Here is a 16757-nt window from a genome sequence, read left to right on the forward strand (position 1 = left end):
GGAGGGAAATATATCCTTGGTAGTGGGATCAGATTGCAGGTGGCGGAAGTGGCACAGAATGATGCATTGAATCTGGAGGGTGATGGGGTGATACGTGATACTTGATACATAACTTAGTTAATTTCCTGCCTAATTTGTCACCAGAGTGTGAACCTTTACACAAATTCAGTAGTTGCATTGGTATTGGAGAACACAACAAGCAGCAGCTTTCACTCAAGTTAAATAATTCTGTGGAATTCAACATCCTGTGGAAGTCAACAATCTAGCAGAGGAACTGAGTCTGAAAGACAACTATCTTGTTTTGGTAAAGCATTCGTTACAAGAACGGAACTCACCCAGAAAAGAAATGAGCCGCTACCAGCCAAACTGCGAACACTAACGTGCAAGTGTGCCATTAAAAGACCTGAATATTTTAAAGGTTATGGAAGAAATGCACGTGCAGGAATAGGCTAAAGTGGAAGATTATAAGGGATAACAGGGTGTACAGCTGGATGAACACAGCAGGCTAAGCAGTATCAGAGGAGCAGGAAAGCTGACATTTCAGGCCTAGACCGTTCTTCAGAAATGGGGGAAGCGTTCTGAAATAAATAGGGAGAGAGGGGGAGGCTGATAGAAGATGAATAAAGGAGAAGATAGGTGGAGTGGAGACAGACAGGTCAAAGAGGCGGGGATGGAGCCAGTAAAGGTGGGGAGTTAGGTAGGGGATAGGTCAGTCCAGGGAGGATGGCACCTCCCATTCCTCAGACAATATGTTCATCCTGGGCCTCCTGCAGTTCCGCAACGATGACACCTGAAGGTTGCAGGAAGGTTGCTCCTGAGATGCTGCTTGGCCTGCTGTGTTCATCCAGCTCCACACTTTGTTATCTTGAAATGTTCGCTTGCTCTGTCTCCATGGATGCTGTGACCTGCTGTGATCTCCAGCATTGGTTGATTTCCTTAACCTCTGCTCCAGATTCTTCACATTACACCTGAACCAGGAGGGAGTTTTGAACATGTTGTATAACCTTAAAGTTAGATCTAAAGTGTTTCGGAGGGTGGATATCTGGAAAAATTTAACTAGATAAAAGTTGGTGGAAATTTAGAGGTAAGTACAGAATATAGTTTACAAAACAGCACTTCAGAACAAGTTTGAAACAATGTCCAGAACCCACAAATATTGTAAGTGTCTATGAATGCTTCGTTTCTCTTATTTAACATTTTTTTCAAGTCTCAATTCTGAATTTCCTGCCAAGTAATCTCTCCCTGTAGAAGATGTACAAAAGTGCTCTGCAAACTGGAACAAGATAGAAGCCTCAGTGGTAGAAACACTGCCTATTCATACAGTTGCTACTGTGACAGCTATACATACAACCAGTCAGTAACAATAGATATTCCTCTATTTGTACCTTGTTGTTCCAAAATGCCATATCCATGGCTTCAGTTGATAAGGAGCACAGTGCATTTATCAAATGATGGAGTGAGACATCGTCAAGGTACCTTCAAATTAGATTTAAAACACAAGTTAACCAACAGTTTACGATGTCCCACGTTAAAATTATTAATTTTATTTATTAGGAGATCATACTCACTGGGAACTCTCAAATAATCTTGAAAGTATGTTTGAAATCACTGGCAAATCGCTCATGACAGCAGTGGTCAGAACCTAAACAGGGTTAAAACCATAAATTCATTATTTATACATGGTATGCACCATGAACACAAGGGCAAACGAGTCCACAGAGTGAAGCAAAGGGCTGACAGCTGAGGACATCTCAAGTGTTATTGCTACAATTCTGGCGTTTTAAAAAATCCCTCTGTATCATTAAATTCCACCTGATTTGCAATGCAAACAAAGAAATCCTTTTTAAAATTAATCATTTATAAACTGAAGTTTTCAGAAAAGAAAAATCAAAGAGCAATCTTTGTTTACACCTGCATGCATCTAAGAGGCTCATTTTGATTCTTCTGTGAGAGAGAGAGGACAAGGTCAACTTCAAACTCACATCAAATGGAATGCAGTTACTTACAGTGCTTGGCCCTTCAACAGCTCTCCCTGGTTTCAGTGCACCTCCACTTGCAGGCTTCAAGCCCAGAATCCACACAAGATGCTAATAAAAAGAACATCCAAATCAGTTCCATAAAAACTCAATTTTAATTATTCCTTAGTAGCATTGTAAAAGCTAAGACAAAAACGTAAACCAACAGACAGTGGTCACAGTAAGAGGAGTTATACTCTAGGTGTAAAACTGCACAATTGTTTGCATAATTTTCAAACTGAAAATCTGGAAATTATGGCTGAAAAAGAGTCATAGTTTGTCAAAATCTTCTAACCGGAGTTCATCAAAATATTTTACAAGAAGTAGCTATCACACAACTGAGAAATGTGATGTATGAATTTCACTGCAATGATGTTAGGTATGCAGGCTGCGTCGTTCCAAAAATTGGAATATCACATTAAAAAGAATATTCCTTTCGTTGCTTGGACAAGCAAGGTATTGATTTATGCAGTGAACTTGCATTTGTAAAACCAACAGTGACCCTAGCATTAGCCATGATTGGCAGACCATTTGCACAATAATCCTGAGTGAACAATTAAGTCCACTGACAACCAATTTGAATTGTCATTTGGGTTTGCAGCATACTGGAGGCTACACACATTAACACACAGGACGCTGCTCTTTTCAGACAAAAAGGACAACAAAATAGGCAACAACCATTCCCTGGGTTGCCCCTCAGGCAATGTATTGACCACTCAACGTCAATCAAAGCCATGGTTTATAATTAAACAATGCTTGGTGGGTAACTGACAGTCATAATGAACTAGTGGAAACACTTCTTGTCAACCAGTCTCTACTCAAACAGTATATCATTTCCCTTTACTTTGGTATTTCTTTTGAACTGTGTCATGAGTTCATATGAAAAGCTTTAATTCTGTCTTTTCTTCAGAAATTCTCTCATTCTGTATGGCTAAATAACTCGTCAACCACAATGATATTTTGTGTGTGTTCTATCGCACTCGTTTCAAATTTTGCGTTTTTGAACTGAATAAAGGGCTCAGTGGTTAGCACTGCTGCCTCACAGCACCAGGGATCCAAGTTTGACTCCAACCTTGGGCGACTGTGTGGAGTTTGCACATTCTCTCCATGTCTGTGTGGGTTACCTCCAGGCACTCCGGTTTCCTCCCACTGTTTAAAGATGTGCAGGCTAGGTGGACTGGCCTTGCTAAATTGACTGTAGTGTTCAGGGACGTGCAGGCTGGTTGGATTAGCCACGGTAAATGCAGTCTTGGAGATTAGATATATTTAAATATAGAATACTAATTGCAGAATCCAGAAATACTTCTCTTGCATATAAGGGAAAGACCTGTAGTGATAAGCATCTAGGCCCAAAACGTCAGCTTTCCTGCTCTCTGATGCTGCTTGACCTGCAGTGTTCATCCAGCTCTACACCTTGTTACCTGAATGGCCAAAGTGCCTTTTACAACCTCAGAATGGCAGCAAACTGCTCTGGTACAACATGCTTTTGAATTTTAGACACTGTTGCAATGCAGGAAATATGACAGCCAACATGCATGCATCTAAATCCTTAACAGCAAAGTGGATAAAAACCAAATAATCTGTTTTTAGATTTTCTTCTCAGAAATTTTTAAAAGATTTTATGTGAATTCATTGCTCACAATAATGAACCGCACTAAATGGGAGTAAGGGTCAACAAGCTATTAACAACACTGGATAAGTCTCCCTTCTGGAGTGGTTTCTGGACTGGATAGAAGGGATTGCTCAATTTTTTCTATATATTGAAACTCAGCGACTGTATTCACGCCAGCTACAGCAAGGGCCAGTTAATTTATTTATGGTGGTACTGGCTGAGGCAGGAATGTTAACTGGGACACTAAGCAAACTTCCTGCTCGGCAAATGAGCCTTTAACATCCTCTAACGATATAATTTGAAACAGTGACTTTATGCCTCAAAGGAAATCATCTTGTTTTTGAAAGAGGGTCTCATATCTAGATGCATCTCACATATTTACATGACCCATGCAAAAAATTAGATTGCAATTACTGAAACAAATAAAAGCGTAACAATGCCAATGTATAACAAAATCCAAACCTTATTTTTTGTAAAATATGAGCAAATGAGCAGGAGATTGATTATACCTGTAGAGTGGCCAGAACGAGCTGCCATGACGTTCCAAGCACCGAACCATGACAATGAGCTAAATTCAACAACGTCCGCATGCACTGAATATTCTTCGCAGTCAACTTGAGGAAAAAAAAGTTTCACTTATATTAAATGAATGACTGAAATGCACTATGCCAATGTATTTCAACATTACTTTAAAGATGCAGGACAAGATATCTTACCATAACAGTTCCTTGGTGTTGAGAAGTCAGAGGCTGACCCACTGCAACCACCTGCTGATGCGAATCACTTGATGGGCTGATCATCTGCACACTTTGACCCTGAATGGAGTACGCTAGAAAGGAAAACATAACAAGGTAAGAGCAAAAGTAGGTGATAAGGGCCCATATACTGCAGGTAAGGATGCCCCAGGGTCTGGTATATTGGCGAAATCATGCAGATGCTATGACAACAGATGGATGGACACCACGCAACAACCAGACAGGGATGCTCCCTCTCAATGGGGAACACTTCAGCGGTCAAGGGCATTCAGTCCCAGATCTTCAGGATACACAACACAGAATCACTGAGGACAGGCTGATTGCCAAGACTGGTATCCATGAGGATGGCCTCAACTGTGATCTTGGGTTCATGTTGCACTTTAGATGACCCCAGTATGTTATACACATTCACACCAACACATATACACACACACACTCTCTCAAACATATACACGCGTGCACTCAAATCTATGGGGTGAATTTGCATTTGCAGATACATTATATTTTGTTCAAAAAGCATGCAATTTGTAGACACAGTCAATGGGAATTTTATAAATTCCTGCTTTAGAAATAAAATCAGTCTGACACCAGGTTAAGACACAGGCAGATACTAAACAAGGTCTCACACCTAAAGTGCATTGTCTGATCTTGAGATATCATCACTCGTATACACTGATAAAACCTTTAGTCATCTTGGGGCAGTGACTTAAAAAAATTCTGGGATTTGCATGTTAATCAATTGAAACCTGCAATTCCTTTCTAACTGGTTACAGATTTAACAGGAGGGAGTCAGCCAGCCATTTTAGGTTTATTCAATACAATTGCATCAGCTGTATGATCTTTCACTTATAAATTCTGTGTCTTGCTATCTCGTCTCTCACTATACTTGAAGAAGGAACATGGCTCTGAAAGCTAATAAAATGTGAGGCTGGATGAACACAGCAGGCCAAGCAGCATCTCAGGAGCACAAAAGCTGACGTTTCGGGCCTAGACCCTTCATCAGAGCCTGCTGTGTTCATCCAGCCTCACATTTTATTATCTATGGCTCTGAAAGCTAGTGTTTTTAAATAAACTTGTTGGACTATAACCTGGTGTCACATGATTTTTGACATGAAGGAACTCAACAAATGTTAAATTTTGGGCAGCACTGCAGCCTCACAGCACCAATGACCCGGATTGTATTTCCAGCCTCGGGTGACTGTCTGTGTGGAATTTGCACATTCTCCCCATGTATGCATGGGTTTCCTCCAGGTGCTCCAGTTTCCCCCCACAGTCCAAAGACGTGCACATTATGTGGACTGGCCTTGCTAAATTGCCCATAGTGTCCAGGGATGTGTGGGCTAGATGGCTTAGACATGGGAAAATGCAGGGTTTTAGGGATAGGGTTGGAATATAGGTGGGATGCTCTTTGAAGGGGCGGTGTGGACTTGATGGTCTGAAGGGTCTGCTTCCACACTGTAGGGATTCTATGTTCATTATAGCTAGCTATCATATACTAACGCTATTTCCACATGCACAGAGTCTAGGCTAATATCAGGCCATTAAGTTGCACAGAGAGCAGCATGCTTACCTGTAGCCCGTAATGCTTCAAATAATCAGAGGAAAGGAGGAGCCCAAGATAGGGCTCATGCTATATACTGTCATGCTGCTTGTTACAAAGATTTATTAACATACTGTGTCTCTTTAATGTATACAAATATACTGACTATGACATACACAACAGAAAACGACTTTCTCCTGATGCAATGGCCTGGTATTGATATTTGAGAGATTCTGAGCAACACCATCAGTGCAGAAAATATTACGGCTTTATCATTTGATCAGAGATAATGGGAACTGCAGATGCTGGAGAATCCGAGATAACCAAGTGTGGAGCTGGATGAACACAGCAGGCTGAGCAGCATCTTAGCAGTACAAAAGCTGATGTTTCGGGCCTAGACCCTTCATCAGAAAACAAGATGAAGGTTCTAGGCCTGAAACGTCAGCTTTTGTACTCTTAAGATGTTGCTTGGCCTGCTGTGTTCACCCAGCTCCACACTTGGTTATCACAGCTTTATCACTTCCTGCTTAAGGAATACTGAAGCCAAATACACTGTCCCCACCATCAGTCTAGCAGATATCAGCTGTTTCAGCACTATGCACAGTCCATTCTTGACCATATGGTCAGCACCAAACCAAAAAGCATACTTACTAACCGATTCCGATTAAATCAATATCTCCACAAAGTAGCAGCAACCAATCAATGTAAGAAGTGCTACATAATTTGATGCAACTTCTCAAGAGGGAAATGAGTATATTTGGAGGAAGAACTGCCCTAAACCATTCATTCCAGATAGAGTTGCATTTTTAATAAAACCACAGATAAATTCATCAAACTGAATGCAATTTGCCCATTACTACTTTTCAAAAATACAAACTAAAATCAATTAAAAAATGTAACATCTGCAATATGTAAAAGCTACTCACTTTTATGCAAACCACCAGAAGAACTATTCAGAACAGTTAGTGCATAATGTGGGGGAAGAGATGCCTTGCAAATGGCGGTGATGAACGCATCTCTTGGTGTAACAAGACTCAGTTTGCCACAGAGAGAAGCCATAGTCATTTCTGCTTTCAAGATGTTTTCTGAGGCGGTTTCATCAGTGCTGTAAAAACAAATAAGCTTCTTCAAAAAAAAACTGTCTACATATCATACTCAATACATTTCATACTGCAAGGAACAATTTCAAGTCAAAGTGGTATACAAAGGACCAAATAAGCTCAGGTGAGCTTAAAAAAACTTCCAAATCTTCAGGAGTTTTACTTTTCAACAACGTTCTTCAAGAAACAGTTTGGAAATGAATTTAACTCAATGTAGAATCATCGAATGATTACAGCACAGTGATTATCTAACCTGATGCGTTCACGTTGGCTCTCTACAACAGCAACTCAGCTTACCCCACTCCCTTACCCTTTCCTGTAGCTCCCCAAATTTTCACTGTTCAGATTCTTAACCAATTCCCTTTTGAAAGGTGCAACTGAAGCTATCTCCACCATATTCTTAAGGTAGTGCTTCCCTGATGTCACCTTTTGTTAAATGCCGTTCACAATATATTGATGTCCTCTGATTTTTGAATTACATAACATAATGGCATAAGTAGTAGGAATTTTGCCACTCAATAAGCTTATACTTGATATGACTACTTTAACTCTACTTTCCTACCTACCCCAAATAACCTTAGTCTCCTTTGTAGATCACAATTCTGAACACATTAAAGGCTGAGCTAAGCCATGACCCAGCTTCTACAGCTGTCCATGGAAGAGAATTTCAAACACTTCTGACCCCTGAGGAGAAATTCTTCATCTCCACTTTAAATGGAAGACACCTAATTTTGAAACTGTGCATTCTGTCAAGAGGGGACATATATCTTTGGAACATCTATTCTATCAAGTGCCTTGGAATCTTAGATGTTTCAATAAGAACATGTCATTTGTCCAAACTCCAAAAGGTTTAGGTTCAAGTGCTCAACCTATTCTCAAATGACAAGCCCTCATACCATGAATCGGACAAGTGAACCTTCCCTAAATTGCTTCCAATTTAAGTATTCTGTCTATAAGGAGTCAAACTTTACATTATATTCTAGATGTGATCTCACCAATGCACTGTGTAGTTGTGGCAAAGCTTACTTTGTTTATATTCAATTCATTTGCATTAAAAGCCAACATTCCATTTGCTTTCCTAATTATTTGCCCAATCTACTTGCTCGCTTTTTGTGATTCCTTCCATCGGGAAGTGGTTTTTCCGCACCTGCTCATGATTTTGAACATTCTATCAAACATCCTCTCAGTCTTTTCTCTTCTAAGGAGAACAGCCCTAGTATCTCTGATCCATCCACATAACTGAAGTTCCTCGTTCTTGGAATAGCTCTTGTAAAACACAACAGAGCAAATAAAGAATGTTATATCTACTCCTCAGAGGAACACAGGAACAGGAGTAGGCTATTCAGCTTATCAAGCATACTCCATCATTTAATACAATCAGGCTGACTGAACACTTCAACGTGTTTTCTAAGGTTTTGGAGTAGATTTGTATTTTAACTACACTATCCCCATTACACTTTACACCACTGATTATCAAATATTTAACAACTTCCACATTAAATACACTCAAATACTGAGCACCCCTGGCACAGAACTCCAAAGGTTCATTTCCTTGAGTAAAAAGAAATTATCTCAGCTGTAAATAGCATCCCCATTATTTTTGTGTCGCTTGGTTCTCGACTCCCCCAACCATAGGAAGCATGTGACCTGCATCAATCCAGTCTTTTTCCTTAAGCACTTTGTGTGGATTTCAATGAGATCATCTCTCACATTTTGAATCTCAAGAGAATACAGGTCCAGTCTGCACAATTTCTACTCATACAGTAGTAATATCACCCTGGTGAACCATCCTTTATGTGGCAATAACATTTTTTTTGGAGGCACAGTGGTTACACTGCTGCCTCACAGCGCCAGGGAACCAGGTACGATTCCACCCTGGGACAACTGTCAGTGTTGAGTTTGCACATCCTCAAAGTGTCTGTGTGGGTTTCCTTTGGGTGTTCTAGTTTCCTAACATTGTCCAAAGGTGTGCAGGCTAGGTGGACTGGGCATACTAAATTGCCCACTGTGTTCAGGAACGTGTAGATTAAGTGTAAAAACCAAAAGAACTGCGGATGCTGTAAATCAGGAACAAAAACAAAGTTGCTGGAGAAGCTCAGCACGTCTGGCAGCATGTGTGAAGGGAAAAACAGAGTTAATGTTTTGGGTCCAGTGACACGTCCTCAGAACTGTTCACCACATTTCCTTTCCCACTCCTTCTTGGCCTACAGATTGCAGAAATCCACCATTACTTTGTCTAAATAGCCACCTATCATGACTGAGCACAGATTATTAAATTGCACGCCCACCATAGCCGCAATTAATCTGGGCCATGCTCATTGGTCACATTATGTTCGCCTCTTCTTCTACAGAATTGCAGAACAATTTTTTTGCTGAGTATCACGATGTTCAGTTCATCACCAAATCGCCAATGATCTGTTGGATTTAAAATCCATGTCCCAGTATTGAAAAGACAGCGCAACAATCCATTGGGAGCAAGCAATCACAATCGATCTTCTAAAGGGACGATTCTGTTGCGAAATGATGACTTGAACGTTTAAAAATTTATAACTTTAAAAAAAAAATCTTGCTGACAATTGGGCATACTTGTTTTATGAGCAAACTGGTAGAAGCTTAGTGTTCTAAAATCATTGCAGTTGTCAAGCAAATACGAGCACTCAATGCAATGCGGATGTGACACTTTGCTGCTGCCACTAGAGGCTGCAATTGTGCCATATGAACACAAACTGATCGTTGCACTGGGATAAGGGCTACCTCCACAGTTAGAACTAAGCACAAGTTCTTTCCATCATCCAACCAAACATTTGGTCCATCCACAAAGCTTTACATGAAGCTCAGCTGCTTTGTATAACTATTTCAGTGGTCTGTTGCAAGCCCAATATTAGACTGCAGTTGGCACAGAAGGTAAATGAACATATAGAGAATGGAGAATAAAATAACAGTAGAAATAATAGAAAATTATAAACTGCTAACCATGTAGGTCAACTGACAGAATGCATAGATTCTTGCTATGACTCCAAAACCAATGAGAAAAAGACAAACAAAGGTAAAGTATTGTAAGATGCTAGGGATCTGGACTAAAAACAGATAATGCTGGAGAATCTCAGTTGGTTTGGCAAAATTTGTGGAAACAGGAACAGTTAATGTTTTGAATCTAGAACAACACTTATTTAGCCTTAAACAGTTACCTTATCAGATTTAAAATGTTAACTGTATCTCTCTCCACTGATGCTGCCAGGCCCACATTTCAACAGCACTTGCTTTATATTTGAGAAAAAGACAAAATTTTAATTAATATACACAATTTTATAAGCTCAAAATTAATTTTCATATTTGGTCATTAGACACAGCCCATGAGGGACAGGCATCCCTGCTAGAGAGAGATAAGTGATTAATTGGCTTGAGAGACATCAATCTGCATTAAGCATGGGTAAAGGAAGAAGGCAGGCCTCCTTCAAGTACCAGTAAGGGGTATCATGCTGTAGACGCTATTTTGCTTTTAACTAGCCAATAGAGCTAACCAACACCCAAAGCATCCCATTGTTGAAGTAATGCTGTAATGTAGGAAATGAGACATGCAATTTGTGCACTGCAAGGTCCAACAAGCAGCACCAGGAGCATTCCCTCTAATTTTCTTGCTGGTTGCATGGGCCTCCAAGGTTCATAAGGAGGTAAATGCCTTTCAAGAGTGCAAATTCCTCCTATCAGGTATATGGACATAACTCAGAGAAAGTGAAATATTAACCTTTTTTGGCACAGTGAAATTGGGATAATTGCACACTTAATCTCATCACAATTTTTCCAACTTTCTGACATTCTATATCATTGAATAACGCTCTGATCCAAATGTGACACATTAACAAATTTATTTTGTATGAGTCAGAGTTAATTTGATTCCTCTTGGCTTCAAAAACTCCAGCTGCAAACAGGGTTTGCTTTGGCATGAATCCTTAAGTTAGTTTCAGCTCAGTCCATCAGCTGGGAAAACATAGCGATGTAAGAATATAAAAAACCACCTGTATTTACCTGGCATCCAGCAACAGTGACAAAGCTGCAAGAAGACCACACCAGCAAGCACCAACCATCTCCTCCCACACAGCTCTAGAAACTGCAAAGGAACGTAGAGAAGCGTGTATCTGTATGGGGGTATACTTTCAGGAGTTTCATTTTCCACAATTCCTCAAAAATATTGAAATTTAAAAACTACAAATGAAATGTGCAACATAGAATTAAGTTGCTAAAAACTCATGCTACTGTACAATAACATTACAGTAAAATATGCTGAATGTGGCTGGTTTTAGGACAAGAGAGATTGAGAATGTTTTTTGAAGAAGATTCAAGAAGCAGAATAACCTGGGGGTGGTAAAATTGGAGAAAAGACTGCTGCATATTCATTAAATATATCAAAAGCCCCAAATATTGTTTTACTGATCTCAACTTTTCTTGTTTCTAAATGGACTGTATTTCTTGTCAGCTTATACTTCTTCTCACACTATTGTTTGTGGTAATGATCAAAACAGTCATTCTTCATGTGTGAATCTCAACCATGTGCCTGTTTGTTTGATGAGCAAGTGGGGAGCAAAACTGGGTCCTGACTTGACTTAACATTTATAGTTATGAAATGCAGTCGGAAAGTTGGGGCTGGCCCCTTAAAGGGGTAGTTGAAATGACAGTTGACAGAGATATTCAACACTGCAAAACATCTGAACAGCGTAGATAAGGAGAAACTATTCTCATTGATAAGACACCAAAAGAACCACAAGCAACATGAGTAAAGGCTTTTTAATTACGCAGTAATTGGCTCAGATGTAGAATGCACTGCCTAAGCGCATAGTCGAGGCAGACATAATCGTGACATTCTGAAGGGAACTAGGTAAGTACCTTCAGAGGAAATTCATTGAAAAGCTATGGGAAGAAAAGTGCAGAATTGGGACTAGCTGAGTTGCCTTTGCAGAGAGCTGACTTGTACATGACAGGTTGAAGAGCCTTCTTCTGCAATGTAACCATTCTACAACCTACACGCATCATGCTGTCTCATTTGACAGTAATCAGTAGCTAAAATTTTACTGGATTTTCATTCCACTATCAATCTACCCAATTTTAAGAAAATGTCAACTCGTTTCCATTAATTTCTTCACTTTCGTTTCAAAATAAATTGGGCTGGTGAACCCGCAAAAACAAGTAGTCGTGCTAGACCAAGATAGATCAAAGCATCTGATAACAGCCTTATCTGTCACCAGAAGGAAGATGTGAGAGATATTTGGTGGCAAACTTTTGATGCCAATCTGAATGCAATTTTTGCTCAGCTTCTTGTGATGATGAGTGTCTTAAACTTTATTGTAACTGCGTGAATAAAAAAAGCTCTCATGCCATTTCTGGTTCTTTCATGAATCATCTTAAACCTGTGACCTCTAGGTACTGACTCTTCTGCCACTAAAAACAGATTTCCCGGTTTACTTCATGAAAAACATTCATGCTTTAAACACCTTTATTAATGACACAGAACTAGAAGTTGCTAATGAAAATCTTGATGTATCTGCAAGTTAGATATATAAATAGCTATTGCCATTGCATCTGCGTATTAACGCAGCCAAGGAAAATCATGCTTATTTTCATTGTAAAATATGGCCGTGAGATAGTCTGTCAAAATGTAGTTACAACTGATACTATTAAGAGTAGAGATCTAACATGTAAAGCCAAGTGAATTACCAGCTGCCTTTTCATTTGCTGACAGCTTCTCCAGTTGTTCTGAAGGCTGCACATCCTCTGCTTGCTTTGTGATGCCAGGCTGGGAAGTAATTTCTTCACTGTCCAACTCTGCCTCAATCATGGCAGTAATGCCACGAACCAGATCCAGAAGGCAACCAAATGCTACAGACATGGCATATCCATCAGGGATGGTAGGAGGCTCCACTTTGTCCAGCAATTCTAGGCTGAAGAGTAGCTCAAATTAACTGCTAAGTATTTTACAAACCATACACATTTTTACCAATAGGTGAGAAATACATGACATGTAAATTGGCAAAATATAGTACAAATCCATTCTGAATTGACCTAAAACTAAATTTGTATATTCCCAATGTAAACAACTTTCCTAGATTTGGAAATGGTCATTTAAAATAAAGCCAATAATTCCATTAATTGTGATAATTTCGTTAAAGATATGAAAATAATAGTCAAGGCTTTCAACTAGATTTCTGAAGTCAGAAACTGAAAACATTTCAAAAATCGTGGCAGAGATGACACGGTGTGAAGCTGGATGAACACAGCAGGCCAAGCAGCATCTGAAGAAGGGTCTCGACCCGAAATGTCAACTTTCCTGCTCCTCTGATGCTGCTTGGCCTACTATGTTCATCCAGCTTCACACCGTGTTATCTCAGATTCTCTAGCATCGGCAGTTCCTACTGTATCAAAAATTGATGCAAACTGGCAAAAAGACAGGTTTCGGTTTCTTTGCACTAATTTTCATCTTTGTTCTCAAGTAGACCCCTGGTAGGGTATAATTCATTAAATCCAAACAGCAGTCTAGTAGTTCACCTATATGACCACACTCCATGCCAGTCTAGACAGTGACTATGTGCAACTGTGCTTAACCTGACCTTCATTAAATATACACTGTGGAAACAAGTTTCTTGCATTACAATGTACCATCCATGATAACTATAATGTGCCAGCAAAAACTGACAAAATGTCAATGGGCACAGAATGATAACCAACTAGGTTCTGTACATTTTAAGAGAACACACATTTTATAGTATATGGCCAATTAAAGGTGTGGGTTTGGTTCTTAGACCTAGACTGCCTAAATAATTTTCCCATGCTAAGTAATCCCAGAACATTTTTAAAAAACACCTTGACAGCAACTGATTTTTTGAGAAACTGAATTATACTTGGATTTGATTGAGTAATCATTACAGCAAAATCATTCAAACATCATTTAAATTGTAGTATGACTGAAAATCTTATTATAGATCTAACCATTTAAATAAGCTCTGAAGTTTTTGTTTGGACAGGTCAAAACTTTCTCACCATTTTGAGGCGGATTTTTTTAACGGAATAGACTCGGTGAAACAACAAAAAAGTTTCTTTGAGATCTTTGACATCATCTTTCTGGAATCAGTATTCCAATATATTATCATTACGTCCTGCAACTGAAATGCTTGCACATCATTGTCTTTGGATGCCACTGAATTGAATTTATACTCACTAGGCTGCTTTAGAAGTGCCTTGAACAGATGTATTTAGGATTGGAATCCAAGTGCCTCTATATTCAAAAGCTGGTTGTGGGGTGAGTCCCACATTAGCACTTGTCCCTGATCCATTCTGTGCTGTGGCAGGGCCGCCTCCACTTGTGCCTGCAAGATCAGCAAGCGTTAAGAGCTTTAATACATTAAACAGGCAGAACAAGAACTAAGCAACTCAGAGGTGGATTGCCAGATATAAATATTCACAGCATATTATCTCAGGTATTTGTTTGCACCATCACAGAACGCAAATTTTTAACAATGTTACTGACTGGAACTATTAAATAGGATTAATCATTAAGATTCAAGAACCAATTTTATTCACAGAAATTGCCCCTTTCATGAAATGATTGTATTTAAAGCTTAAACAAAATCTACAAGTTAAGAATACCGACTAAATATTTATAGATTTTAATCTAAGATGTGGGGGCTTGGGTCAGACATTCATTTTAGATTCCATCCAATTTGACTCCCACTTCAAGGCAATGAAGTGTCAAATTAGGCAGTTGGATACATGTATCAAACTGAAAACCTAACCAAATAAAAACAGATGCTGTAAATCAGAAACAAAACAGAAACTGCTTGAAAAGCTCAGGTCTGGCAGCATCTGTGGACAGAAATTAGAGTTAACATTTTGGGTCGAGTGACCCACCCTCAGAACTGGAAACGTTAACTGATTTCTATCCACAGATGTTGCTACACCTAATCAGATATTAGTGGAAATGCTGAGTTTGTTTCTGAAAATCTCACCTATCCAACTGGAATAATGATATTGGTGTTAATGAGTTTTAACCGTCATGGTGATTGATGTACATCAATTGATAACTGCAGTCAATTAAAAGATAAAATAGTGATGATCAAACCTCATAGCACTTGTGCTGATTCACCAGTGTTGGAGAATTTGGGGAAATGGATGCAAAAGACAGACTTTGGTATCTTTTGTTTGATTCAAAAATAATTGATTAGTTTTCTACGGAAACATTTTGCTGCTTTTTAAACAGGTTTTCTGAACAAGCAATGAAGGAAAAAAAGTACAGTTTTAAAGTGTTAAAGAGCAACAAAATCTGGAGATGATACCTGAAGACACTATTAATAATCCATATGCAGATGCCTCCTTTAAACTGTACCTGACCCTTGTACTTAAACCACACTACTGTTCAGATCATATTTATCCGGATCAAATGAATTACCAAGTCAACTCCTAACTTTACTCATTGATTATTGATGACATGTTGAATGCTTCTGCATACCAGAAAATGCTTGCTAAAAATGTCAAGTTTTAAATACCTTTCGAACTAGTCAGATCATTGGACACCCTTATACCACGTACTGCAATGTAACTGTTTGGAGTATAAAAATGTTATCGTGGATGAGTGATATTTACCACCTAAATTCGTTTTCTATCCTGAAGGAAGTTACTTGAGCACTTAGTAGTGTTGTTAATCTTTCCACCTACACAAATCTGGAGAGGAATTTTGCTTACAGAGTTCCCAGTGATAAAATATCAAGATTATTGTCTTCCTAATTATAGTCATCCAACTATACTTGGTGTATTGAACTTTCTGAAGGGGAGTTATATGTAACTCAAGCTATTAATTTGCTTTTATTTCTCCACAGATGATGTCAGATCTGTTCAGTATTTACCTCATTTTGTTTTTATTTCACATGCAGGCGATCACTGCAAATAAACTATAAGCTGTTGCTCGTCAGAACTTTCTACAACAGATAACAGAATGTTTGAGCTTTTCTGTAAGTTTCAGAAACTGTGAAGCTTTGCACGAATGCTTGGTTGGCACACATTTGTGAGGACTATTTATTAACAGCCTTCAAAATGGAAATATTTAGGATGCTCCCTGTAGACAGTTTTAATATTTGAAAACTGTACCACGGTATAGTTAATAGGACTGTGAAAATAGGGTCATTCATTTAAAACAAACATTTTCTCATTTCTTTCCCTTTCATTCCATGCTGTTTGCATGACAGAATGACTGGATAAGGAACACATTGTGACTGTGCTGGATGGATTCCCACAAACAAACTTCTGCAGAGTTACAGCAACGAGCTGAATGCTCTGATTCATTAACCCAGCACAAAGTGGTACAAGGCTGCAGTTAAATTTGTGATTAATATTTGTTCCAACACAAAAACAAAATCCAAATCAAGTTTTCATTTATTACATTTATTTCAGGCACCATGGCTATTACTAAAAGTATTGGCACAATCGACATTTTTTTTAAAAAAGACAAAGTAGTCAAATCGAAATGGAATTCAGTGCTTGTACCTATAATAGATGAATAACTGTCCAAACGTAAGTCTGAATCATATTAAAACCCATAACAACCCAGTTCCATCTTTCTTTTAAAAATTGGACATGGCAACAATTCTAAATATCAACTGGTCTTTTAATGGTTGATTCACCATGTATTGTGTCCTTAAAATTCCCTGACACTTACTCCAGCCTCAAAAACCTCTTGTTAAACTCCTGCTGTCA

The 16757-nt window shown here is 38.9% G+C and overlaps 1 protein-coding gene across 2 annotated transcripts in view; it reads right to left on the reverse strand.

The window, feature by feature from the left end:
* The window catches only part of mon2 (MON2 homolog, regulator of endosome-to-Golgi trafficking), a 133601-nt gene that overhangs the window by 47683 nt on the left and 69161 nt on the right, over window positions 1–16757 (reverse strand). For both annotated transcript variants that reach the window (XM_048548669.2, XM_048548667.2), the window contains exons 11-19: window positions 14230–14377; window positions 12732–12955; window positions 11049–11130; window positions 6849–7027; window positions 4344–4456; window positions 4137–4241; window positions 2007–2087; window positions 1569–1642; window positions 1386–1476 (exon numbers count right to left, since the gene is read on the reverse strand). In XM_048548669.2, coding sequence (XP_048404626.2) covers window positions 1386–1476; window positions 1569–1642; window positions 2007–2087; window positions 4137–4241; window positions 4344–4456; window positions 6849–7027; window positions 11049–11130; window positions 12732–12955; window positions 14230–14377 — 1097 coding nt within the window. The remainder of the gene's footprint in view (window positions 1–1385; window positions 1477–1568; window positions 1643–2006; window positions 2088–4136; window positions 4242–4343; window positions 4457–6848; window positions 7028–11048; window positions 11131–12731; window positions 12956–14229; window positions 14378–16757) is intronic.

Source organism: Stegostoma tigrinum, chromosome 18 (assembly GCF_030684315.1).
Source record: "Stegostoma tigrinum isolate sSteTig4 chromosome 18, sSteTig4.hap1, whole genome shotgun sequence".
Classification (NCBI taxonomy): domain Eukaryota; kingdom Metazoa; phylum Chordata; class Chondrichthyes; order Orectolobiformes; family Stegostomatidae; genus Stegostoma; species Stegostoma tigrinum.